General features: G+C 44.4%; 1 protein-coding gene and 1 long non-coding RNA gene across 3 annotated transcripts in view; one reads left to right on the forward strand and one right to left on the reverse strand.

Annotated features, from left to right (window-relative positions):
* Window positions 1–428: 428 nt before the first annotated feature.
* LOC140428825 (uncharacterized) overlaps window positions 429–27,263 on the forward strand; it is a 60,355-nt gene continuing 33,520 nt past the window's right edge. Inside the window, exons 1-3 of one of the 2 annotated variants that reach the window (XR_011948910.1) lie at window positions 429–683; window positions 2,384–2,496; window positions 3,452–3,561. This is a non-coding gene — a long non-coding RNA (uncharacterized lncRNA). The remainder of the gene's footprint in view (window positions 684–2,383; window positions 2,497–3,451; window positions 3,562–27,263) is intronic. The other variant, XR_011948909.1, reaches the window with a different exon arrangement.
* Window positions 8,877–10,823, reverse strand: bhlhe23 (basic helix-loop-helix family, member e23). Its single transcript, XM_072514887.1, has one exon. The coding sequence runs from the start codon at window positions 10,414–10,416 to the stop codon at window positions 9,667–9,669; it is 750 nt and encodes a 249-aa protein (XP_072370988.1). The 5' UTR covers window positions 10,417–10,823; the 3' UTR covers window positions 8,877–9,666.

Consider the following 27,263-nt stretch of genomic DNA (forward strand, 5'->3'; position numbering starts at 1 on the left):
ACATGTTCCTAATTTTCCCTTGAATTTAACAGCATTTAGTTTGATATAGTGGCCAATGCAAACATTCAGAACATTTCTTTCCACATCAGCTCACTAAAGACAATCAGTGTTTTGCCTCTTGGTTTATTTTATAAACATTTAAGGGTTGATTTTTACCCTACCTAACCAGACCAACTGAGCTGGGCAGGCAGTTAAAATGGCCCATACAACTTATCTTAATTTAGTCTGCTGCCTTGGCTCTGTGATTTTAATGTGCTTGTTTAAACAGGTACAAAGGGCACCATCTAGAAGTCAGCAGGATTGTTGCAGTTTGCTTCCCTCACTCTCCCCTGACTGTAGTGCCCTTCTAAAGCTCCTGTCAATCATCTACCTGATTGCCAGGTATTGAACATTAGCGAGAGCTTCCTGCCACCTGAAATCCTGCTTCTTCCTGTCAGGGTGAGGTGGAAGTCTGAAGAGGCCCTGTGCAGAGAGGAGTTTAAAATTTCTTGGACTTCACAGCAGAGGGTTGAATAGTTTCCTTTCCATTTCAGCCCCCACCTGCATGGGTCATGGTTACAGCAGGAACAGGAGTAAGTGGACGAAATGAAGCATATCTTCGTAAGCAGATTCACCTAGTGATTGCAAAGTCACAAGAGAGTTTCTGCCTACATAGAAACTGTACCTCCTCTGTCATTTCCTTTGTAAGTAATATCAAATATTAACAAACGATTTCTAAATTTAGGAATAGTTTTGGTGTTAATTTTTATTGTTGCCTTTCTGCGTTAGCCAAGTCCATACAGTCATCATTACATTATAATCAACATATATTTTTCTTCATGACACTTTTTCAGTAAAGATAATTATATTTTGGCTTTTCTGCTGATTATTGTCTGAGAGTCAGTATGATGTTTTGATAATATCTGTAATACGCTTAAGTCTTAGATTATGTTGTGAAAGATTAACATAAGGAACCGTCTAGTTCCTGCACGCGGTGAAGAATTTTGGCTTGGATGAAAGTATAGAGGAGAGCTACCAATCTTAAGTCTCTTAGTTACCAGGTTAGGCCCTCGATAATTAGGGCTATTTGCTTTGTAGAAAAGCAGGCTTAGGGCAGACATGATTAAAGATTTTAAAATGATGAAGGGATTGGATTCAGTCTGGTTGGAAAGATAATTCAAGATGGATAAGAAAGATGCCACTGCCTTGAAGGACATGCGTATAAGTTCCTTGGGCAAAGAATTAGCTTTGATATGAGATTCATGGCATCCTTTAAAAAGAAACTTAACAACCTGAGTGAAAATAACAGCCTGGAGTTTCCTGAGGCAGCTACTTCAGTGTAAACAAGGCATGAGTGTGGCAGAGTGCCAACTTTCAGTACAAAGTTCAGTGTAAATTGTGATGTAAATCACTTAGACCCATTGTTTCCCTGTGTTTGATTTCCTTGATCATCGATCCCCGATTGCATGAATCCGGCTGCCAAAGTTATCTCCATTGCATTCACATAGCTCTGTAATCCACACACATGCAAAATGACAGTTCAGGTGAAATTCATGAATTTAGATCAGCTTTTAATGGGCTGTAAATTTACTCCTAAAATTTTAGGCATAATAGGACCAAGTTTTTTTTTGCCTTTTATGCGAATATTTAAGTCAATTTAAAATTCCTCTCACTGCAAGCTACAATGTGTATTCTGCATTGTTGACCGCATTATCAAAGCACCAGAAGGATTTGAATTAAAAATTTAAAGAACTTGCACAATTTCATTTTCTGTGCCTAATATGCATAAATTATGCTTTGGCGACTGCAATTTTTCATTTTCATCTAAAAAGGCGCCTTAACAAAGTTTTGTGCCAAAGTTACACTTTTCGCGAGAGTTGAATGATTATGTCAATATCCACTTGTGCTACTCCAATTTTTACATCCTGGTATAACCTAATGGAATGCTCAGGAAATCTGTCGTATCTAACTGGAGTGAAAATTGATGTAAATTTCAGGGTAAATTCCAGGTGAACATTTTCAGTTATAAATTAAAAATGTTTTTTAAATTGAAATAGTGATTATTAATGGGCTATTGATGCTTCTGGTGTTTGGCTTGATTACTTTAAGGGACAGGTGAAGAATTTCTAAGACATCTTGTGTTGTCCACAACGTTTTGCTCTTTATGGTCTCTCTCCAAAGGTTCTGTAGTTAAGGCATGAGTTAACTGTGTGTGCAGTTGCATCATGTTCAGACAGAGTGGGGTTGATAGTCTTGCTGACTTCATTAAAGTTTCTTTGAAATACTTCAGTGTTGTATATTCTAAAATGCAGTTAGAAGAGCGTTCTTTAATTTAAATAAAGTCAAATAACCCACCGAATCAGAAAATCAACGTGTCAATACCTATTTATTTGGTTTTTCGCAGTGATGGGGATAATGGAAAGGCATCTTGAAATAGGAGTGGGGATTTCAAACCATCCTGGATGTCAATCTAGATTTCCTAAGCCTTGGAAAAACACATTGTCAACTGAGTATAAGGTATAAACTGCCTTTTCAAGTGTGCAATAAACAGTATCATAATAGCAACCTTTAAACCCTGGTTCTAAGTGCTACAACGTCACTTTAGTTTAAGGTTAAGAATATGCAATGCTAGGGCAGCACGGTGGCGCAGTGGTAGCACTGCAGTCTCACGGCGGCGAGGTCCCAGGTTTGATCCCGGCTCTGGGTCACTGTCCGTGTGGAGTTTGCACATTCTCCCGTGTTTGCGTGGTATTTCGCCCCCACAACCCAAAGGTGTGCAAGGTAGGTGAATTGAACACGCTAAAATTGCCCCTTAATTGGAAAAAATGAATTGGGTATTCTAAATTTATATTGAAAAAAAGAATATACAATGCTTTTGTTAGACATTACACTGTGAAAATAATTGAAATACACAAAAAAAAGTTGTGCTAATTCCAATTGCATTTTCTCCTTCTCATTGTCCATTTATATAGCTGTTGTGCTTCAGAGTTTTTATTTATTCATGTATAAAACAACAATTATTGGGAGTTTGATGAACCGAGTTGGCACAATGACCTTTTAACATTTAGAAACTGGGTTCCAATCCAGTCCAGAATAATGAAATTAGTTGTTTTGCCCCTGACTCTGTGAGGTGATTTTTTTTCAACTGTTTTCAGTGCCAAAGAGTCTCGAAGGTGACTGAGGTGACGTAATAAGCTGAAAGTTCAGTTTAGCCTGCATTTAACACATGGTGCCAACATGGCAAAGAAACAGAAGATTGCTTTAGAAACGATGACCCAAGGATCATTAAACAGCTGATTGGCAATTATACTGCCTGCTAGCACTCATTACTGAGGCTGCATGGCACTTTGATGTTTCGCATTTGAATTAATACTGTTCCATAATAGCGACCAGCTAATGGGAACAAACTAGTTGTTGCAGAAAACTCAAAGGTATATCATATTTTCTGTTCACTTGCTGCTTGCGTTTTCAGGAGACCTTTTGAAACACAAGAGCAGATTTTCTGTGACACTTTATCAAGACTTTACCAACACTCAATCAACATTTATTCCAGAAATTATCTGAGGACGGCCTACTAAACAAGTAAGTGATGCACTACTCTACCTTCTCAAAGTTACCAGGCAAAAGGGAGTGCTTAGTCCTTAGCATCTTACCAGGGGGTCCTCAGGCGGAATAGGAGGAGATGAGATTGGGCAGAACAGCATTAACAGATGCAGATGAAAGGGACAGGAAACCTAGTTGGACTTCTACTCCTTTGCAGGGACAGGAAATATCTCCTCTATCAAAACCTCTAGTTCCAGTTTGAGAACATGTGCACCTTCGCACTTGGTCCCTCGGCCATTCTAAAAATGGCTGTTGTGTGACAGATGGTCCACTCCAATCTTCTGGGTGAGTGGCGATCAAATATGCTGCTCCAGGAAAGTTGCAGGCGTTGTGTGTTAACCTGCAGGTATTAATCAGAAGTTGAGTGTTAACCCGCAGAAGTTAATCAGAGGTTGTATTTCCTACTTTGAACCTTGGCAAGTTTCAATCTTGGTGATCAGCAGTAAGGGCCAAAACTGTGTCTGAAAACTGGAGTTCCAAACAGGCATGTCTCATTAGTACAGCATGCCCTCTTTTCTCCCTTTCAACAAAAAAATCCTACATAGACTAAGTTCAGGCAGCATCATTTCAGCTCTTAGTGGGTGCAGCACAATCAATCACTCACGAGACGAGATGAGAAGGAGTCAATCGATGGCTTTATTACGCAGACTTGTTCCCCAGCAGCACAGTTACAGAATGCGGCTGCTGGTAGAACCCGGGCTCTTATACTCCACCTTACTGGGTGGAGCCAGTAGGCGGCTGATCCAATCGGGACTCTGCGTCTATCCACCAATAGCCTCTCGGCATCACAGGGTACCGTAATACCCCTAATGCATACCACCACATTCACCCCTTGTTAAAAAAGAACCCGGCGGGGGTAGTGGGGCGTATGGTGGTAGGGGTTTACAGAGCCGGTACCTGGGATGCCACTAACACAGCGGCTATGCTCCGATATCAAACTACTAGCATTATTTACAATGCCGCTTTTACTGGGCAACTGAATTATTTACAGAGGCATTTCTTGCTTTGTTATAAAGATTCGATGAGTTGAATGGGGGCCCTGGTCGTCCTCCCCGATCGTCTCAGCCCCGGTGGTGATGCAGGCGCTGGCTCGGGCACCGTCTTCTCTGGGAGCGTAGCGATGTCTCTTCCTGCTTCACTACCCTTAGGCGGGGCCGGGGGAAGGACCGATCCACCCGGGAAGGGGGCGGCTGTGGGATGCGCTGGTGGGAGGGAAGGGGTGATTGGTGTTGGGGGGTGCCGGGGGTTCGGTCGCGGCGGGGGTCCACGGTGCCCAAGGGGCTGCCGCGCGGTTGGGGACGTAGGCACGGGCGTTCTGCGATGCCACATCGAGCGAGGCAGCGAGAGCCCGTGCCTCCTTGAGGCCTAGTGAGTCTCTTGCCAGCAATCGCTGGTGAATATGGGACGAAAGCATACCTGCCACGAAAGCATCCCGAATCAGTAGCTCCGTATGTTCATTAGCCGAAACCGGTGGGCAGTTGCAATTTCTCCCCAATATTAACAGCGCACTGTAGAATTCGTCCAGCGATTCCCCGGGGATTTGCCGTCTCGTCGCGAGCTGGTGGCGTGCGTAGACCTGGTTGACGGGCCAAACGTAGATTCCTCTCAGCATGGCGAGCGCCGCCTGGAAATCGTCCGCGTCCTCTATGAGAGTGTAGATTTTCGGGCTCACCCTGGAATGCAGGACCTGCATTTTCTGGTCTTCTGTGGGTACACAGGTGGCCGTTGGGAGGTATCCTTCAAAACACGCTAACCAGTGTTTAAAAGTGGCCGCTGAGTTTGCCGCGTGGGGGCTGATTCGCAGACACTCCGGAGTGATTCGGAGCTCCATGGTCTTTAAAGTTTGCGTAATAAATTGTAGCACAATCAATCACTCATGAGACAAGATGAGAAGGAGTCAATCGATGGCTTTATTACGCAGACTTGTTCCCCAGCAGCACAGTTACAGAGTGTAGCTGCTGGGAGAACCCGGGCTCTTATACTCCACCTTACTGGGTGGAGCCAGTAGGCGGCTGATCCAATCGGGACCCGGCGCCTATCCACCAATAGCCTCTCGGCATCACAGGGTACCGTAATACCCCGAATGCATACCACCACAGTGGGTAAGGCGTGATAGTGCAAAAATTTGTCACCAATTTGCCAATCTCTCACAGGGAGGCCATGTGATGGCAGGGATAGGAAACACAAAAAAGAATGCAAGTGTAGTGGAGATTTGCTCTTTTAAAGTTAGGGCTAAGGATCATTGTTGGGCAGTGCAGAGAGTGATTTGTGTGCAGCTCTATCTGTCTAGGAAGAGCTTGATGCTCATCCTAGTTGCTCAGGAATGGAAAGTGTCCCATTCCTCTGTATTAGCATCTCTGAGCTTGACAAGCACAACTACAAAAATGACCAACTTAGAATCTAGTTGTAAAATGAACTCAAGCCATGTTTCTAAAAGCTTATTGAGCAATAGGTTTCACCCTTATCAGAAAATGACTTAGATTGGTAAACTCTGCTAAATGTGTCATTGGTTATTGATTTTAAATTGACTTATGTTGCCACTTTCGCATTTTGATGCACCTCGTCTAGTGAGCACATGTCATAGCAGATCATTATGTGTGTTGGGGGAAATTCTTATGCAAGCACTCCTGCTTCATCTTGGCTCCAATAAAGAACAAATCAACATTCACCTTTTCTGAATTTTCTGCCACACCAGGCTTTACTGAGCAGGACATCCTCAGTACATAAGCCATCCAATATGCAGTTAGTATTACATGGTGGATTTAGGGAGTATAGAACCTTAATTCTCATAGGTTAATGATACTCTTCCCCAAATCAGGTGGATACTCCAGCTGTTAAGTGCAAGGCCTTTAGGAAAGATGGCAATGGGATGGGTCTGAGGCTCATGTCCATCAGCAGTATTTTAACTCTACTACAGCACCATTTCTGCTGTATGGAGGGGGTTAAAGTCTCCTGCATTGTTAAGCAGTAGCCTAAATGAGTTTGCCTTTAGTTACAAGAACTGTCCTGTTGAAATTATACTGTTTCTTGGGGTTTAGCTTTGGTATTAATAACTGTCATTTATTTCAGGCAATTAACTTGTAAGGATCCAATATTAACTGCTTATCATGATTAAATTATGTCAGTGCTCTGCTACAGCTCCAATGGTTTTGTTAATTTTGGAAATGGATGGTGAATTTATTTTATATATGTTAAATAATTCCACTACAGCATTTTTATTCTGTTGCTCATTTTCAATAATGTTTTTTTTGATCTTACCATTTAAAACATTTCAAAATTGCCAGATGTTATGTGTCCATATAAAATAGGATTCTATCATTTTCTGTTTTTTAAAAATTTTCAACACAAGTTGTGCATTACATTTTCCAAGCTAGGCGTTTGCACTGACACAATGCTCCTGTACAAATTTGTTACACTCACGTTAATCCAACGGTCGCCTTCAGACCAAAGTTCCCCACATTTTTTCCCCGAGAAATGCAAACATACTTTATGTAACTTAACTCATGTTTTATGATCCTTACCGATCATAGTTCCAAACAAAAATTTGGACACCTCAGCTGATATATTGAAGTTTTCAGGCATTCATTTAATGTAAGATTATGACAGTAGAAGTGTCACAAGATATGATAAGTGTACCAAAATCTAGCATGCATGCCGAAGCAACATTTTCATGATTGTGATGTTTGAGCCGTTGGAGTATGAGGTTAACTCAAGTGATTCCATCTAATAAATCCATAAAGCGGCCGGTCAGGCTTTATCTCCAGACGCCAATATTCGAAAACTAAATAAGAGTGCCGGCATGAAACATCAGACACATTTCCATAGAGCGGTCACAGAAAAATGCTGGACCGCTATTTTACAGCAATGTCATTAAAGTCTTTTCATTGCTATGACGAACAGCATCACAATGACTGAAAGCTTGGAGCCTGACGAGAGACTTCCCAAAGATAAAACTACACAGGAGTTCTGCAATCCAATGACACAACAGTGGGATACTCTTACACTGACCAGCATGCAATAGTAATCTCTCAAATGTTTTGGGACAATTTTCAGTACTTAAAACATTTTGCATTAAACTTCTAAAACTTACTTCTTAATACCAGCATGTAGCAAAACCACATGTTAGAAGTCTCGGCCATGACAAAAATAAAAATCTGCGTAATGTGGTCTCTCTCTTTCAGTACAAAAAGGTAGCTTTATTTACAGAATGCACACAGATTTTCCAAATTTACCACTTTGAATCTCTATAGTCTGCAATGTAAACAACACAAATACGGGCTCCAAATGGAGGGACGCCAAGCGTCGGTCATGCCAATGGAACATTCCCAAGGATGTCCCGAGTGTACTTTAGGAAGGCCTTGAACTCTGTCAAATCATAATTTCCATCGCATAACAAACATTTTACTTTTCTATTATCTCCACCACCACATCGACATTTCACACATCAAAGTAACTGTTTCGTATTAGTTATGATTTGGCTCAGTTTTATCTAAATTTGAAACAAATACAATGGCATGTAGAATGTTTAGCCGTAACAAGTCTGGTCCAATGTTCTACAAACACACGAGTCAAAGCAGAAGCATTAACCACATAGTCTTTCAGGTTGCATACAATTTAAATTTGTAGGTGAGTAGTGAACATTTTAATAAAGGTAACGCAAGAGGAGCAGTGATAATGAGTGTTGTACTGAAATTGTTCTTATTCGAATAAACCTGCCCTATGCCCCCCTTTCAAATAAATCAGCGTTGTTAATGTTATTCAATAATGAACTCACTTAACTGTGTGACCGGAATTCCCAATCTGACTATAAAAACCTACAGCAGGAAAGAATAGTTGCAGAAAATGAGTGCAGGAAAATGTTTGCAATTTGTATGGAAGTTCATGCTGACCAGGAATTTTATAGTTCTGGGGTGAGGGGTGACTATCACACTCTCAAACCATTCTGCAGAATAGTGCTCAATTATTTCGCCAAATATTTATTGTAAAAATCACTCATTTACGCACGACTTACAAAATGCATATGTAAAATTTCCAATCACTTAATATAGATCATTATAATTCAGGCAAGGGGACTCAATCTTTGCTGAAACTTTGATTTACGGAGCCCCCTTCTCGAGCAGTTGAGATAAACTTTACACATTACACGGCAACACGTTTGATACCACCGTTTGAAAACGCGGGGAAGATTGAAGAAAGCCGGCATGTTGTTAGAATAAGGAACAAGAATCATTCTCGAATGAAGAGTATTACTCATTTTGAGAAAGTCAGGCCGGAAAATAATATAACCCACAAAATCGATCTTTCCTGTGACTTTATTCCGTTACGGCTTATACATGGAAGAAGCAATTGATAGTTGAGTGGAACAAGTTCACTTGATTTTGGAAATATATTTTTCTTAAAACAAACTTTTCAATTAATTCATTAGAGAAGAACAACAGCTCAAACACTGTTTCACCTCAACACCTCTTATTTAGTGCATGGGTCAGTGATATTTAATCAAATTTAATATACAATCATTCTCCCTAAAAAGGCTGATTTCGCACATTCATCACTTGAACAGGATCATGACTGGATTCCATCGATGTCAAATGTGCGCAAAATGTTCATTTGATAAAATATAAGACTTTTCTCTATTCACTTGGAACACAAATATAAATGCCTTGTCTTCTCACATAGATGTGTTTGTGTTGCCGGATTTAATGGGAAATCAGTCTCTTGTAGATCTTGGGTGTAGAGATGTTGCATAGTTAGCAATTGTTGAGCGCCCCAAACGAGTGCAGTCGTAAATAAGACAGGAAAAGGTAACTCTGAAAACTTCCAGAACATAAGTCTTTCATGAGCCATTTATCCATCTATCGATTCATATCAATTGATCAATTCTACAAACAAGTAAGGGTCACAGTAGGTGGGTTGACAAGTGGCGAGGAAACGAATACTACCTGGAAACATAGGTAGATGGGCAACAAACTGGTTCATTGGATACACAGATCAAAAACCAAATGAGCAAAAAAATACTTATAAAACTCACGACAGAATAGATGTGTGAATGGATGGACAGATGGATGAATGGGTTGACATGTTGATTTAAGGCTTGTCGTTACAATGTTTGCAAAGACTTGAGGGTGTTCCTGTATACACAGCACATTTGTCCGGACAAGCAGCAATGGAAGTGCCTGTAAATGGATAAACGGCAGACTGCCCAAAGGAGCTCAGAGTGTTGGTCAACGCAGCTGCAGATGGAACGGGTCCTGTCAGTCCCTGGCCCTGGTTCAAATACGCGACCAGCCGCCTCATTTCATCCAAAGCCTGAGCCTGCATCAAGATGTAGTTTTTCGCCAGAAGCAAAGTGGCGATTTTGGACAGTTTTCTCACCGATGGGCTATGGGCATAAGGAATTACAGATCTCAGACCGTCCAGTGCATCGTTTAAGTCGTGCATCCTTCGCCTCTCCCTTGCGTTAATGCTCAGTCTCAGCGATCGCGGTTCTTTGCCTTTCTTGCCACTTGAACTTTTTAGTTTGCCCTCGTTGTCACTGCCTGGATTCCTTGTGCTCCCGGCAGATCGACCGTCGCTGTCCTCTTCGTCTCCCGTCTGCTCTTCGCTGCTTTCTGTTGCTTTGGGGTCCTTATTGATGGTGTATGGTGTACAGCTTTGTCCAGACCAGCTCTCCCGTGTTTCAGCACCTCGGCCAGCGCCACTGTAGCTATAAGTAGATTGGCCGTAGCGTTGGGGCAGATCAATATATGTGTCATTGACAATAGAATTTAACTCATCCCTCCCTTTGACAGAGATGCTCGCTGTGCTGTGAAATAGATCTCCTTCCGCAACGTTCATTTTTTAGAATCAGTCACTTGAATCAAAAGGATTACCCCTCTTCGCCTTTCTTCAGTTTTAAATCTACGACGTTTTGAAGGGGGTGGGGTGGGGGGGAAAAGTCCACAGAAGCTTTGTGTGACAGCTCCTGACTCCTCCAGTGTGCGTCCTGGCACTGGGAGGGATGTGACTCACTTTCTATGCCACTTTCAGGTTATTACAGAGACTCGCCTGTTGGGACATGCCGTCTACCCAATCAGGAGGACGCTTTAATTAATAGGATTAAAACGTTTGGAAGAAAAGGTCGGCAGCTGCCAATACAGTCAGCTGGGCTTAATCTAAACACGTTAAAAAAAGCAATCCTACCGTCCGACAAAGGCTCTGACGCATTGCATGTAGGTTTCACCAATCAATTTCATCGAGCTATCAACCGGACACGGCCCCACACAAATTCACCAACAGTTCTGGGATAAAGACGAAAGGTCAAATGACTCATCCAGTTGTTGCATGCGGCTGCATATAGCAAATCAAATAATTGTGATCGTCAGGAATAAACATCCACAGCAAGAAACTATCTCCCTGACTGTGGGCAGAGATGTCAGGGTTAACTTGTTTTTAGAAGTTTTTGGAGCGCCGATTGGATTCCAGCGGCAACCTCGCCTGGCTACTGGATATTGCAACAGAGGAGGAGGCCACTCGGCCCCTCGTGCCCGTATTAGTAAAACATGCAGCTGCCGCTTTTAGAAGTGGGTCAGGCAGAATGTCAGAATGGCATTGGCTAGTTAGGCCAAATCACCTTCGCTTCAAGTACTCCACAAGACTAATACACCGTGAGACCAAATAGAAAACAGTTCAAATAATACCTGGCACCCGCTTCCAACAATTTCTGCTTCTAAAGGAAGCGAGCATTCTTTTTTTTTTAATCTTCACAATTTGAGTGCAATTGGCTTCCATGACTTCAAGGGTAAGATTAGTTGATCTGATTTACTGATTTTTGTGACAAAACAAAAACCCAAATCCACTCTCGGACCGAAATAATCTTAACTATCTGAGGTGTGGCTGATTGTTCAGGTTGCAGTTACAGATCCTGCACTGTCACAGTTGACGAACGTTACATCCAAGTCAAGGTCTCGTGTCAAGCCAGCACTAATTGCATTTCATTGTGATCTTAAGGGAGGCAACAGTGGTGACAACAGAATGTCAGACAAATGTGAATCTAACGACACTGCCTGCTGCATGCACCGATATGGCTATCTTCCCATTCCAATTTATCACAGCCTGTGGTCTGCAACGTCGAAACGCCAATCTCTCATGAATAAACCTATATGCATGATGCGCGTGTGCTTTGCATTCAGTTTTTTTAAGGTTCCGTACGTTTCTTGTAGTTAGCAGGCAGATCGAGAAAAATAATTGATATTTGCCCGGACGGCTGTCATTCGACGAAATGTTTGAAGATTTATCAGAGGAGTGGGGTAATTAAGATGCAAACTCTAGTTTCATCTCCCCGCCCCCGGACACGCGACTCCGTTGATGTAGAACAATAGTAACCAACAGAACATAAACACAACAGAAAACAAAGTCATTGGTATGATCTGATTCAGTTAAACACAGTTGTGTGTTTCTGAAACAAGGCAATAATGACGGAAGAATAACTGCAATTTTTTAAAAAGTCATTAAACAATTGATTAAATCACCACTTCTAATTGATCGCGCTGATGCCCATCGCCACCGTGTGGAAGAGATACATATTTTTTTCCCAAAATATCTTCTAGTTGGCTTTTACACAAATGCTACAAAAAAGTTTCCGCCCTTACAACAGAAGGCTTACCACAACTCCGGGAAAACCAGAACACATGCCTCAAAGCGGTAGAGGTCTGTCAAGGTGCGAATGCAATATCACTGCTTCAATCACTGGCTCAAATTAAGGTGCATCTTTTGAGAAGTTTTCATGTTTCTTCATCGCGTTACACCGTCTTTGCTTCTGCAAAATAATCATCTTATATCCTTCCATGCATCGTCCATGGTTCTGAATTAATCAAGTTACACATACACTCAGACTTATAGCATTTTATAAAAAATTGTTTATGTTGGTGATGCATTGTTGACAAACATCTCAATGCCGTAAATGCAGTCTGAAAGCGGGCTCATACTTCGACTTGACATCAAAGCTGAGAATACAAGTTCTCTGATGCAGGAGGCGTTTAGGTAGGGTGTACACTTGTTTACAAGGGGTTATTCCTAACAGTGCCAGCCTGGCTGTGCATAAAGCAAGGAAAAGAGGGGGGACCCCCACAATCAAGAACACATTGTCTATTTGTTGCGAGGGAATCCATATTTTTTAAATTGCTGTATTTTCGAAACATAAACTGAGCTGGAAGGGAAGGTAAGCCGTACTTCCCTGAAACTGAACTTCCCAGTTGCTCAGGCATTCAAAAGCAAACTGAGGTTGGAAGATTGAAACTGAATCCTGGCTGAAATATATAACTGGACACAGATCAGTGCAAGCAGCAGTAGCAGTTGTTGGGCTTATTGATGCACAATAGATAAGCTGTAGGAGCCTGAAGAAGACAACCCAGATTAAATTGCCACTGCTGTTTCTGTTGCTGGAAGATGGCTTTGGCCCGTCTACCCCATCCCCAATGAGCTGTTCTACAAATGTATACCATTTGTAGTGAAGGCTCTGCCCATGGAACTCAAATTGGTTGTGCGCTGCTGTCAGCTTGGGACCAGACTAACTCCCAGAAATAGAGGAGCTGAAATTGCTCATGCGGAAGACATAGTTTGAAGGACTTTGTGACTCACTGTGATTACTAAAATCCAAGTGGATGGCTGAACCAATTTTTAAGATCTGTCTCAGTTGTATCTGCTATTTAATGAGTAACTTATAGTTCATATTCAATCTCAAACTTACTGTTAATACATTATTAAAGTGTTAATTCTGGGTGTTTTCACAGTAATTTAATACTTGTGACAGTAAAATATTATTATGTTGGAGTCCAGGATAGATAGTATTTAATGTTTGCTTTATTGACTCTTGTATAGTAACATTTCTTCTGTTATAACTGTGGGATCTCGTGGCTTTATTCTTTTAACAAATTACTTCAATTTCGAATTTCATCTACTTTAAAATAAACGTTACTGATCTCTAACAAGATCCTAACAATATCAGTGATATATTAAAAAACTACATTCACCTTTTGTCTCCAAAACTTACTCATTGTTCCCATATTTTTGACACACCTTGGTGTCAACATTTCCCATGCGTTTCCAGTTCCTCAACCTATCATTCAAAGAAAGACTTATCCGCCAACAACCTTGGCTTTACTGCTTCCTAAATTCCCATAACATTTTTCTATTTGAACATGCATTAAGAATACATTTGAGAACTAAGTTATATTTGCATTCCCTGTTCTAATTATCACCTGACCCCCATCTCTACTTTTCCTACATTTGGTCTTAACTCTTCACAATCAACACCATAGCAGATGGAATAATCTGCATATTGTTCAAATCAATATGTCCTGACATTCCTCATGAGACTTTCAATGTTAATTGTTTCATACCAACTTCCATTTGTAATTAATTGTGAGGTTTGTAGATGCTAAATAGGTTTTCCCATTACAGCCTCTTAGTTCTTTGTAACATGGCCCAGTCACATTTCCCATTAACAATTGGTTTGAATTGACCCACAGGTTTCTGCTCTGGTGATGTGGTGGTTGAGGAGTACATTTTTAACCTTAATGTGAAAAGATTTTAAGAGCCATTTTTTTTCACTAACTGAAAATTCAATTGTCCAAAATAAAAATAAAATAAAATAAGTAATAGACATTCCACAATAACTTAATTAAATTTAGCCATTGATTTTTTTTGCCTCTCATTAAAGACTTTATGGGCAAGACCTTCTGGCTCATCTGGTCACGCCGACAGCACACCCCTGCTACGGGATCCTGGTGGCATAGAGTGAATTCACTGGGACATCCCATTGACAGTGGTAGGACCAGAAGATCCCACTGACAGCCAACGGCAGGCTGCCACCCGCCATTGTGAAACACGCCATGGGGAGGCATGAGAATCTTGCCCTATTTGGCAATTTCAAAAGTCTTTGCTACAACTGGACATTCTACCTTACAAAGATTAAGAGGGAGCTTTCCATCATGCCTGTGCTGCCTGAGTGCATGCATCTTCCAGAATTTCCCAGCATTTACTTGAAGCATCAACAATTGTTTAAGGGTCAAGATTGTGTTCCCTCATTCTCTGAGGATTTCAGATTTTCTTTTGCCTTTTTCAAAAAGTAACTTCGAAGCAAACCGATCATTACATTCTCAGATCATTTTATTTCAAGCAAGTGACTAATTTATGTAAATACATTACAGTTGTATTTATTGTCATGACCTTCTTACAAAAAGACAGAAGCAACGCATGACGTTTTTATTTTTTGGACTCATGCCCACATATCCATCCTTGTCCTGCTGCAATGCTCCAGTGAAGCCTGGTGTAAGCTGGAGGAGCAGCATCTCATCTTCTGGTTGGGCATGTTTCAGCCTCAGGTTTCAATGTTGAGTTTGGCAACTTTAGATTGTGACCTTTCTCCTCGATTTTAAACCCCCTTTTGAAAATATCCGATTACTATTGCCTCAATGCGATCCCTGCCCCCACCCGCTCCCAAACCCGGCCATCTGTTTTTGTTCTTAAAGTTGCAGCACCCTGTTACAATCTCTCACAGCTACATTTTAATATCTAACACATTCTTTCTTTCTTTCTTTCGTTCTGATGAAGAGCAAAAAGGTCTCAAAAAGGACTGCTATCTCTCCTTACAGATGCTGCCAGACCTACTGAGATTTTCCAGCATTCTCTGTTCTTGTTTATTCTTAGCTATTTTCTTTTAAGCAGAAACTGGTTATGAAGATCATGGGCGGGATCCTCCGGTCGTCGACTCCAAAATCGTGTTCGGCGATCGGCCGGAGAATCCCCGTTTCCGAGGAAATCAGGGGCGGTACCGCATTCATGATGCTCCATGCCCTCCAAAGCAGTATGCCGCACGCCGTATCAATGACCTAAGGCCCATCCTCCGATGCTTCGCCCCTGACTGGCTGAGTTCCCGACAGCATGGGTCTCTCATGGTCTTATCTGTCGGGAACTCGGCATGGCGGCTGCAAACTCAGTCCAGCGCCGCCACAGTAGGGGGAGGGCCGGTCCGTGGGCAGGAGGGACTTTGGCAGGGGCTGGGGGCACTGTTGGGGTTTGTCCAGGGGCTCGCGAGCTGGCCAAAGGGGAGGCACTATTTTGCAGGTCAGGTCCGCGCACGGCCGGCGCCATGCTGCACGGTGCAGCCGCTGCAAACCGCCGCTATGCTCATGCGCGGCCAGGGACCCGGCAATCCTCCGGCCCTATCGGCAGCTAGAGCTGGGTGTTCTACACTGCCTTCCTGCTAGCCCCCAGCCAAATGGAGGATCTGTGGCCGTTTTGCGCCAAATGTTCAGTCGTAAAAGACCACCGTTCCCACTCCGGCGTCAGGAACAGCCTGAGAATCGGAGAATCCAGCCCCATGTGATTTTTAAATTACATTTAGAGTACCCATTCATATTTTTCCAATTAAGGGTCAATTTAGTGTGGCCAATCCACCTAAGCTACACATCTTTGGGTTGTGGGGGCGAAACCCATGCAAACACAGGGGGAATGTGTAAATTCCACACAGACAGTGACCCAGAGCCGGATTGGAACAATGACCTTGGCGCCATGAGGCAGCAGTGCTAATCAGCCCCATGTGTTATTCAATTTTGCTTGTACATATTCAGTAATAAAGTCTCTCCTGAATCACTTTTAAGGCCTCACTTTTTTTTTGATGTTAAAGTTTGGGAAATGCAGAAACAATGAACTGCGAGATAAGTTTTATTTGCTTATGAAAATTCATCTTTATTATTTAAGTTTCCACAGCATTTCACGTGGGAAGTGAATACCAACATTTCAGTTGCCACTCTGTTAATTTTTTGTCTGGCAGGGGTGTCAATGTTTGGTGTAAGCAAGCAAAAAGCTGGACTTAGCAAATATCTAAATAAATATCTATCCCTAGTTCCACCATTCAGAATATAAGGATATAATGATGTGGGCTTAGATAGGAAACTGACCTATGCAGAGGAGAGCAGGTTTACCATCTTAGTACTGAGTTCTTTCAATGAGTAGGGTCCTGTCTCTGGAATTCAGGAGCTAGCATATAATTTTTCTTAATTTTGACATATTTCAAGTGACCTTATGACCCATTTCCAGGCAATAACTGAGACACGCCAATACTGTTATGGAAGCATAGCCACATTATCTTTTTAAAAAATATATATTTATTAAAGTTTTTAACACAATTTTTCTCCCTTACAAACAATAACCCCCCCCCCCCCGTAACAAAAAAAAAGAAACGAGAAATTGCGCGGAGCAAGATATACACATGGCAAAATAGTATATTTACATTGCTTTGTACACTGGCTCTCTCCCGTACGTGCCAGTTTCCCCGACTCTTCATGTTGTCTCTTGCTCATCCACCCCCCCCCAGGCAGCTCCCCCTCTGCCCTCCACCCCCCTCCCTGGACTTCCCCCCGCCCCCCCCCCCCGCCCGCCCCCCAAGGTTGCTGCTGCTGCTGACCGACCTTCCTCTAACGCTCCGCGAGATAGTCTAGGAACGGTTGCCACCGCCTGTAGAACCCCTGCGCAGACCCTCTCAAGGCGAACTTAATCCTCTCCAACCTTATGAACCCAGCCATATCGTTTATCCAGGCCTCCACGTTGGGGGGCTTCGCCTCCTTCCACATTAGCAAGATCCTTCGCCGGGCTACTAGGGACGCAAAGGCCAGGATACCGGCCTCTTTGGCCTCCTGCACTCCCGGTTCGTCCACTACTCCGAATATTGCTAGCCCCCAGCTTGGCTTGACCAGACTTTCACCATCTGAAATATTGCTCCCGCCACTCCTCTCCAGAACCCCTCCAGTGCCGGGCATGACCAAAACATATGGACATGGTTCGCCGGGCTTCCTGAGCACCTTCCACATCTGTCCTCTACCCCAAAGAACCTGCTCAACCTCGCCCCCGTCAGGTGAGCTCTGTGAACCACCTTAAATTGTATCAGGCTGAGCCTGGCACACGAGGAGGAGGAATTAACCCTACCTAGGGCATCCGCCCACAGACCTTTCTCGATCTCCTCCCCCAGCTCCTCCTCCCATTTACCCTTCAACTCTTCTACCAGCGCTTCCCCTTCTTCTTTCATCTCCTGGTGTATCTCCGACACCTTACCCTCCCCAACCCATGCGCCCAAGATCACCCTGTCTTGAATTTCTTGTGCCGGGAGCAACGGGAATTCCCTCACCTGTCGTCTTACAAAAGCTCTCACCCGCATATATCTAAAGGCATTACCCGGGGGTGACTCACACTTCTCCTCCAGTGCCCCTAGGCTCGCAAACGTTCCGTCAATGAACAGGCCCCCCATTCTTCTGATCCCCGCCCGATGCCAGCTCTGGAACCCCCCGTCCATCGTCCCCGGGATAAACCGATGGTTACCCCTGATCGGGGACCACACCAATGCTCCCATTGCACCCCTGTGCCGCCTCCACTGGCCCCAGATCCTTAGCGTTGCCGCCACCACTGGGCTCATGGTATACTTTGTCGGCGAGAGCGGCAGCGGTGCTGTCGCCAACGCCCCCAGACTCGTTCCTTTGCAGGACGCCATCTCCATCCTCTTCCATGCCGCCCCCTCTCCCTCCATAACCCACTTGCGGATCATCAACACATTTGCTGCCCAGTAGTAGCTCCCCATGTTTGGCAGCGCCAACCCTCCTCGGTCCCTACTGCGTCCCAGGAACCCTCTCCTTACCCTCGGGGTCTTATTTGCCCACACAAACCCCATAGTACTCCAGTCTACTCTCTTAAAAAAGGCCTTAGTGATCACGATGGGAAGGCACTGAAACACAAACAAAAACCTCGGAAGGACCACCATTTTGACCGATTGCACTCTACCCACCAGCGAGAGCGGTAGCATGTCCCATCTTTTAAAATCCTCCTCCATTTGCTCCACCAACCTCATCAGATTCAGTTTATGTAGGGCCCCCCAGCTCCTAGCTATCTGGATCCCCAATACCAAAAGCTCCCCTCCACCCTCCTCAGCGGTAGGTCCCCTATCCCTCTTTCTTGGTCCCCCGCCTGTAATACAAAGAGCTCACTCTTCCCTACATTGAGCTTATAGCCTGAAAACTCCCAAAACTCCCTTAGAGTCTGCATGACCTCCACCATCCCCTCCATTGGATCCGCCACGTACAGCAACAGGTCATCCGCATACAGCGACACCCGATGCTCTTCTCCCCCTCGGACCACCTCCCTCCATTTGTTAGACTCCCTCAATGACATGGCCAATGGTTCGATCGCCAATGCGAACAACAGGGGTGATAGGGGGCACCCCTGCCTCGTCCCTCGGTACAGCCGAAAGTACTCCGACCTCCGCCGGTTCGTCACTGCACTCGCCACCGGGGCTCTGTAAAGGAGCTTAACCCAACTGATAAACCCTCCCCCGAACCCAAACCTACGCAGCACCTCCCAGAGGTATTCCCACTCTACTCGGTCAAAGGCCTTCTCCGCGTCCATAGCTGCCACTATCTCCGCTTCTCCCTCCACCGATGGCATCATTATCACGTTTAAGAGCCGCCGCACATTGGTGTTTAGCTGCCTGCCCTTTACAAATCCTGTCTGGTCCTCATGAATCACCCCCAGGACACAGTCCTCGATCCTCGTGGCCAGCACTTTTGCCAGCAACTTTGCATCCACATTAAGGAGCGAGATCGGCCTGTACGATCCACATCGCAGTGGGTCCTTGTCCCGTTTTAGGATCAACGAAATTGTCGCTTCCGACATTGTCGGAGGTAGAGTCCCCTCCTCTCTTGCCTCGTTAAAGGTCCTCACTAGTAGCGGGGCCAACAGGTTTACGTACTTCCTGTAGAACTCCACCAGGAACCCGTCCGGTCCCGGGGCCTTCCCTGCCTGCAAGGTCCCCAAACCCTTGCTCAGCTCCTCCAACCCAATTGGTGCCCCCAGATCAGCCACTTCTTGCTCCTCCACCCTCGGGAATCTCAGCTGGTCTAGGAATCGTCTCATACCCTCTTCCCCCGCTGGGGGCTGCGATCTGTACAGCTCTTCATAGAAGGCCTTAAATACCTCGTTTATTTTCGTCGCACTCCGAACCGTAGCTCCCCTTCCATCTTTGACTCCCCCTATTTCCCTCGCTGCCATCATTTTACGGAGCTGGTGTGCCAGCATCTGACTAGCCTTTTCCCCATACTCATAGGTCGCCCCCTGCGCTTTCCTCCACTGTGTCTCCGCCTTCCCTGTGGTCAACAGGTCAAACTCCGTCTGGAGCCGTCGTCTTTCCCCAAGTAATCTTTCCTCCGGGGCCTCTGTGTATCTCCTGTCCACTCTCAAAATCTCCCCCACTAACCTCTCCCTTTCCATGCCCTCTGTCTTCTCCCTGTGAGCCCTAATGGAGATTAGCTCTCCCCTGACCACCGCCTTCAACGCCTCCCATACTACCCCTACTCGCACCTCCCCGTTGTCGTTGGCCTCCAGGTACCTTTCAATACACCCCCTCACCTTCCCACACACCCCCTCGTCTGCCAGCAGTCCCACATCCAGCCGCCACAGCGGGCGTTGGTCCGTCTCCTCTCCCAGCTCCAGTTCCACCCAGTGCGGGGCATGGTCCGAAACGGCTTTGGCCGAATACTCCGTCCCCTCCACCCTCGGGATGAGCGCCCTGCCCAGAACAAAAAAATCTATCCGGGAGTAGGCTTTGTGCACATGGGAAAAGAAAGAAAATTCCCTGGCCTGCGCCTTGCAAACCGCCAAGGGTCCACTCCCCCCATCTGATCCATAAACCCCCTCAGTACCTTGGCCGCCGCCGGCCTCTTTCCAGTCCTTGATTTGGAGCGGTCCAGTGCTGGGTCCAACATTGTGTTGAAGTCCCCTCCCATTATCAGACCTCCTTTCTCCAGGTCTGGAATGCGCCCCAACATGCGCTTCATGAATCCTGCATCATCCCGGTTCGGGGCATACACGTTCACCAACACCACCCACGTCCCCTGCAGCCTACTACTCACCATTACATATCGCCCTCCATTGTCCACCTCAATAGTCTTGGCCTAAAATGACACCCGCTTTCCCACTAATATTGCCACCCCTCTATTCTTCGCGTCCAGTCCCGAGTGGAATACCTGTCCTACCCATCCCTTTCTTAACCTGACCTGGTCCGCCACCTTCAGGTGAGTCTCTTGGAGCATGACCACGTCCGCCTTCAGTCCCTTTAAGTGCGTGAACACTAGAGCCCTCTTCACCGGCCCATTCAGCCCCCTCACGTTCCACGTTATCAGCCTGATTGGAGGGGCTCTCACCCACCCCTGCCGACTAGCCATCTCCTTTTCTGGGCCAGTCCCATGTCCATGCCTCCCTCACCCTCCAGTCCCCCAAACGGGGGACCCCCGTCCCGACCACCTCTTCTATATCCCATTCCCTTTCGGCCAGTGCAGCAGCAACCCTTTTCCCCCCCCCTCCCTCCCCCCCGCTAGACCCCTGTTTAGCTTTTTTGCTCCCTCCCGTAAATCAGCTGACACCTGCTGACCCCGGCTACCCCCGCTATCCCTTTGACCTCCCCGTGTGGGAGTTCCCCCTCCCACCTTTCTTCCCGCGCGCGGGAAAAACCAAACCCCGCGCTTTCCAAAGCCCGTTCCGCCCCCTCTGGCGCTGCTCCTGTCGCGGCCTTGTCTCTCTCCCCCAGCCCATGTAACATTTCCTGCGCTTGATTGTTATTGACCCCCTAGATACAACAACCATCACACATCAAACCTCAAATATCTCCCCCACCCTCACAAACCCTCAGTTAGAGTCCAACTTTTCAGTTTGTATAAATGTCCACGCCTCTTCAGGCGTTTCAGCATAGCCACATTATCAGCAGAAGTGTCGTGTCTATGAAAACATTTAATTGGCTTAAATATATTTGACAGTCAGTATAAATAGAAGAAGTTATGTTACTGGTTCCAATTTTATTCTCACACTGGAGTTGTTTTTTCAATTGTGCTACATTGATTTTTGTAAAATTTTGATTTTCCTTTTCAATTGCAAACTTGCAAATTTGGTGGAAGTGAAAATGGACACATTAATACTGAATAACCAAGCTATGTTTCAAGATTCTATTTTTGAAAGAGTTACATTCAAATATATCACTTCTTTCTTACAAGTAAATAACACCACATTTACTTAATGTCACATTGCAAGTCAGTTGACATGCAGCAAGACCTGGACAATGCATTCAGGTTTGGGCTAATAAGTAGCAAATATCATTCATGCCACTCAAGTGCCAGGCAATGATCATCTTCATGAAGAGAGAATTTAACCATTGTCCCATGATCTTCATGACATGACCATTGCTGAATCCCCCACTATCAACATCCTGGGAGGTAACATTGACCAGTAACTGAACTGGACCAGCCATATAATTATTATGTCTACAAGGGCAGGTCAGAGGCCAGGAATTCTGTGGCAAGTAACTCACTTCCGAACTCCCGAAAGCTTGTTGACCATCGACAAAGTCAGGAGTGTGATGGAATCCTCTCCACTGACCTGGATGAGTTTGACTCTAACAACTCTCAAGAAGCTTGACACAATCCAGGGCAAGGCAGCCTATTGGATTTGCATCCCATTCACCAACTTAAACATTCACCCGCTCCACCACCGATTCTCAGTGGAAGCAACGAATGAACCACTGCAACAACTCACCAAGGCTCCTTCAAAAGCACATTTCAAACTTACATCTTGAGTGTTGTTGTAGCTGCACTTAGCCAGGCAAGTGGGTAGTATTCTATCACACTCCTAACTTGTGTCTTGTAGATGGTCGACAGGTGTTGGGGAGTCAGAAGGTGAGTTACTCACCTCAGAATTCACAGCGTCTGACTTGCTCTTGTACCCACATTATTTATATGGCTGGTCTAATTCAGTTTCTGGTCAATGATAACACTCAGGATATTGATAGTGGGGGATTCAGCAGTGGTAATGCCATTGAATGTCAAAGGGAGATGGTTACCATCTAGCACTTGTGTGGTCCGAACATCCACCCAAGCCTTAATGTTGTCCAGGTCCTGCTGCCTATCAACAAGCTTTCAATGTGACATCAAGCAAACATGGTTCTGTTTACCTCCATCGTCTAGAAGGCCAAGAGCAGCAGACTCATGGGATACCACCACTAGTAATTTACCCACCAAGTCACCCAGGATGTTGACTTGAAACAAATCACTGTTTCTTCACTATCGCTGGATTAAAATCCTGGAATTCCCTTCTTAAGAGCAGTATAGGTGTTTTTCCACCAGATGGACTACAATGGACAAAGAAGGTGGCTTATCACTGTCTTTCAAGAAAAATTAGGCATGGACAACTAATTTTGGCCTTGGCAGTAATGCCCATATCCCATGAAAGAACGAAAACTAACATCCCACTCAGTAAAGTTTATGGGCGGCGTTGTATGGCGTCTCCCCAGGCCACCTCCACTAGCTGCCTTCTGGCTTCAGCCAACCTATCAACGGGATGGGTGCGCTCCCAACGCAATCAGTGCCATCTTGTTGGTAGGGATGGTGTGCACGGGGAGTGTAATGTATATCTGCAGCTGCAGCTTGTCAGCCTCCTGAGTGTCAATCACGGACCGAGTGAATCTGGCACCATTGCCCATTGGAATCAATTGTGTTCCATGTGGTGCCGGTGCTAGCCCCTCAACAGTCGCTGAATTGGTCCAGGTACAGCACCAGTTTTATTGTCGTAGAAGTCCACGAATCCTGATCCGACGTCAACGCTTAGTCTCAGGAACGGAGAATCCCACCCCATATGATTTATTGTGCACAAAATTTCAATTATTAATTGGCACAAATTTAGGACCTCGATGACTGAACAAGTTACGTCAAATCTTTTCTGGTGAGCTAGAAATCAAACAACGAGGAATAAATCCCTAGGGGATACCGATCTTCATATAAAGAAGTTTCAACTTAACACTATGAACTCAAATTATTTGCTGCAATTTAATCAGTGTTTTGTGCAAAAAAAAAATAAACAGCTTTGTGCATTAAATTGTATCTCATTTCCTTTCCTCCTGTATTCCAGTTAAGCAGCTGACATCTGGTCCTGAATGTTTCTTAATAACAACCATGGTTATGGTACAATTGTTCTCGTATTCAACATAATTTTAATTTTATGTGACTCCACTCCCTGTGTAGAACCTCACTAGATGCAAGTGTGAATCACAACAAAATCAACATCATAATATGATTCCCAATCCAACCTCCTTTCCAATGAGGATCCACATATAGAATGGAGGCACACAAAATAAACCCTCAGCTGTCTGCAAATCGATGATTTGAACAATTATATAAATTACCACTGGGAAATAGTAAACTAACCTGTTCCTCTGAGCCCTATTTATATAAAACACAATCATTGTAGCTTTGCTAATGAAATCACTAATTAAAGCCTATTTGCAATAGCTCCTATTTTATTGGCCATTTTTGAACATGGCTTAGTTATTTAATTTCTCAATATTTGCAAAATATCTGAACATCCAGCCAGCCAAACATTTTTATTTCAGATCTCAAGCATCGCAATAGTTTGCTTTTATTCAAAAAGCACTTGCTGCATTCCATTTTCTGACATCCAATCTGCATATTGGCATCACACTTGCTGACAAGGGTGGAGTTTTTATTTTTTTGACTCGCTGACCTCTCTGCCTTGCAGTGGCCAAATGTCAGGCCTCTGACACTTCCTCCTACCTCCGCAGGGACCTGATGCTACCACCAAACATCGAGCTATCATCCCCAGGTCTGTCATGAACTTTATGTGTTCTGGAGGTCTTCCCTCCATGGCCACCAACCTCACAGTCCCCCAACTCTAAACATTCCACTTCTACCTCCTTCCCAAGACCTAAGGTCCACAAAAAGACTGCCCCGGTAGCCCTATTGTTTCAGCCTGTATCAGTGCTGCTGAACAGATTTCTTCCTATCTTGAGTTAGAAACTTAAAACAGTGGGTTCTCCATTGTCTGACACTGTGATTGAGATTCCTGATGGGACGGAGAATGGAGTGTGCCCCTAAAAACTCCATCAGACCCCCCCCCATCAGTCACTGCCATCAGACCCCCTCATTAGACCCCCATGAAATGCTCCCATCCGATACCTCCATCAGAGACCCACATCAGTCACCCCAGCCTGAAATCTGAAGAGAGATCCAGGCAGTACAGTGAAAGATCCCTGCATTTTCACTTACCTTCTCTAACATCTGCTGCCTCAGACAAAGTGTATAAAACAACAGCTGTTACAAGTGTCAGAAGCTTCCTCGGAAGGGCTCTTGAAAGGGCTTCAAATCCCTTTGCAGCCTTTGAAATTCAAAACTTGCATTCAATTTCACACAGGAATACATTTCACTCGCCAATGATTGACAGTTTTATTAGTCCCAAGACAGATGCTTGGTGGATTCTTTAGCTATCTTTCACTTCATGCTTGAATGCATCTTAAGCACCCTGCTTTGATGCTAACCACAATGTTTATAAACATTCTTGCTATGATTGACAGCCTCTTACCACATCAAAAGCTGCTCAGTGCTTTCTTTGGTGAACGAAGAGGAAGTGAAAACACTTAATGCCTTATCAGTACATACCGTGTGGACCTGGCACTGTCTGCATATGTCAGTTCCATTATATATTATACAAAAGATTGAGTTATCAATGTATCAGTACTTTCTGACAAAATCTGGATGAGTAATTTACTAACCAATCATCAAGCTTGATACTGTCCCCAAAATGTCAATGATTCTCTATCATCACTGCATGTCAATGAACTCATCAACCGCAAATTTGTTGCTGCACGATGTAATGACCCCAAGTAAATGAAGGAAATTGTAGCCATTAAACGCGTTGGTTTTAATTTTCCCAAATTCCCTAGATTCAGGCAGGGTTTCATCAGTTTGGAAAATAGCAATTGTAACTCTTCTATTCACAAAAGGGAGGGGAAAAGAAAGTAGGAAACTACAGGCCAGTTAGCTTAACATCTGTCATAGGGAACATGTTAAAAGTTATTATTAAAGACGTTTCAACAGGGCATTTTGAAAAATTCAGGGCAATCAGACAGAGTTAACGTGGTTTTCTGAAGAGAAATCACGCTTAACCAATTTATTGTAGTTCTTTGAAGAAGTAGCGTGTGCTAAAGGGAGAGTAAATGAGGCACTGTACTTAGATTTCCGGAAGGCATTTGAGAAGGTGCCACATCAAAGATTACCACAGAAAGTAAAAGCTCATAGGAGATAACATGCCCCCATTGCAGATTGGCTAGCTAAATGGCATAAATGGATCTTTTTCTGGTTGGTAAGATGAAATGAGTGACGTGCCATAGGGATCAACCTTTTACAATTTATATACATGACTTAGATGAAGAGGCAAAAGGTATGGTTGGTTGTGAAATGTGATGACAAAGATAGGTAGGATAGTAAGATGTAAAGAGGACACTAGGAAACTACAAATGTATATATAGATAGGTTAAGTGAGTGGGTAAAGACCTGGCAAATGGATTACAATGTCGGAAAGTGCAAAATTGTCATTTTGGCTGGAAAATTAAAAAGGAGCATCTTACTTAAATAGTGAGAGAATTTGGAGCTCTGAGGTGCAATGGGATTGGGTGTCCCAGTGCATGAATTGCAACAGGCTAGTATGGAGGAGCAGCAGGTAATTAGCTAATGGAATGTTGGTTGGGGCGAAACGGTGGCACTACTGCCTCACAGCGCCAGGGACCCGTGTTCAATTCCAGCTTTGGGTGACTGTGTGGAGTTTGCACGTTCTTCCTGTGTCTGAGTGGGTTTCATCCTGGTGCTCCGGTTTCCTCCCACAGTCCAAAGAGGTGCAGGTTAGGTGGATCGGCCAAGCTAAATTGCCCCTTTAATGTCCAAAGGTTGGGTAGGGCTGTGGGGACATGGTGGGGAGTGGGCCTAGGTAGGGTGCTCTTTCAGAAGGTCAGTGTTGACCTGATTGGCCAAATGGCCTCCTTCTGCACTGCAGGCATTTTGTGAATGTAATTGTGAGTGTAATTTAGCACAAGAGTGAGGAGGTTATGCTTCAGTCATACAGGACATTGGTGAGACCACATCTTGAGTATTGTGTAGTGTACTGGTCCCCCTATTTCAGGAAGGATGTAAGTGTATTGGAAGAATTCAGAGACGGTTTACTAGACTAATAACTGGAATGGGCGGATTGTCTTATGAGGAAAGGTTGGCCAAGCTAGGCTTGTATCCGCTGGAGTTTAGAAGTGTAAGAGGCGGCTAGATTGAAACATGTAATATCCTGAGGGGTCTTGACAGGGTTGATGTGGAGAGAATGTGTCTTCTAGCACTGCTTAAAAATAAGGTGTTGCCCATTCAGAACAGAGAAGAGGGGATTTTGTTTCTCACAGACGCTCATGCGTCTCTGGAACTCTCTTAAAAGGCAGTGGAAGCAGAGTCTTTGAATATTTTTAAGGCAGAGATAGAGAGGTTCTTAATTAGAAAGGGGGTGAAAGGTTACAGGTGGTAGATGGGAATGTGGAGTTAAGGTTAAAATCAGTTCAGCCTTGATCATATTGAATGGCTTAGCAGGCTTGAGGGGCCGAGTGGCCTGCTTCTGCTCCTAATCCATATGTTCATATTCTAGCATGTTGATGTTTAGCTCTGATGATCTATTAGTTTTGAGTGTCACAGTTAAATATTGAACTTAAAGGTTTTGGTTACAGCAATTACACTTAAGTAGAATTTGTATAATGCTTAATTTCACAAGAGTACTTAAAATGTTTGATTAATGAA

Source organism: Scyliorhinus torazame, chromosome 8 (assembly GCF_047496885.1).
Source record: "Scyliorhinus torazame isolate Kashiwa2021f chromosome 8, sScyTor2.1, whole genome shotgun sequence".
NCBI classification, from domain to species: domain Eukaryota; kingdom Metazoa; phylum Chordata; class Chondrichthyes; order Carcharhiniformes; family Scyliorhinidae; genus Scyliorhinus; species Scyliorhinus torazame.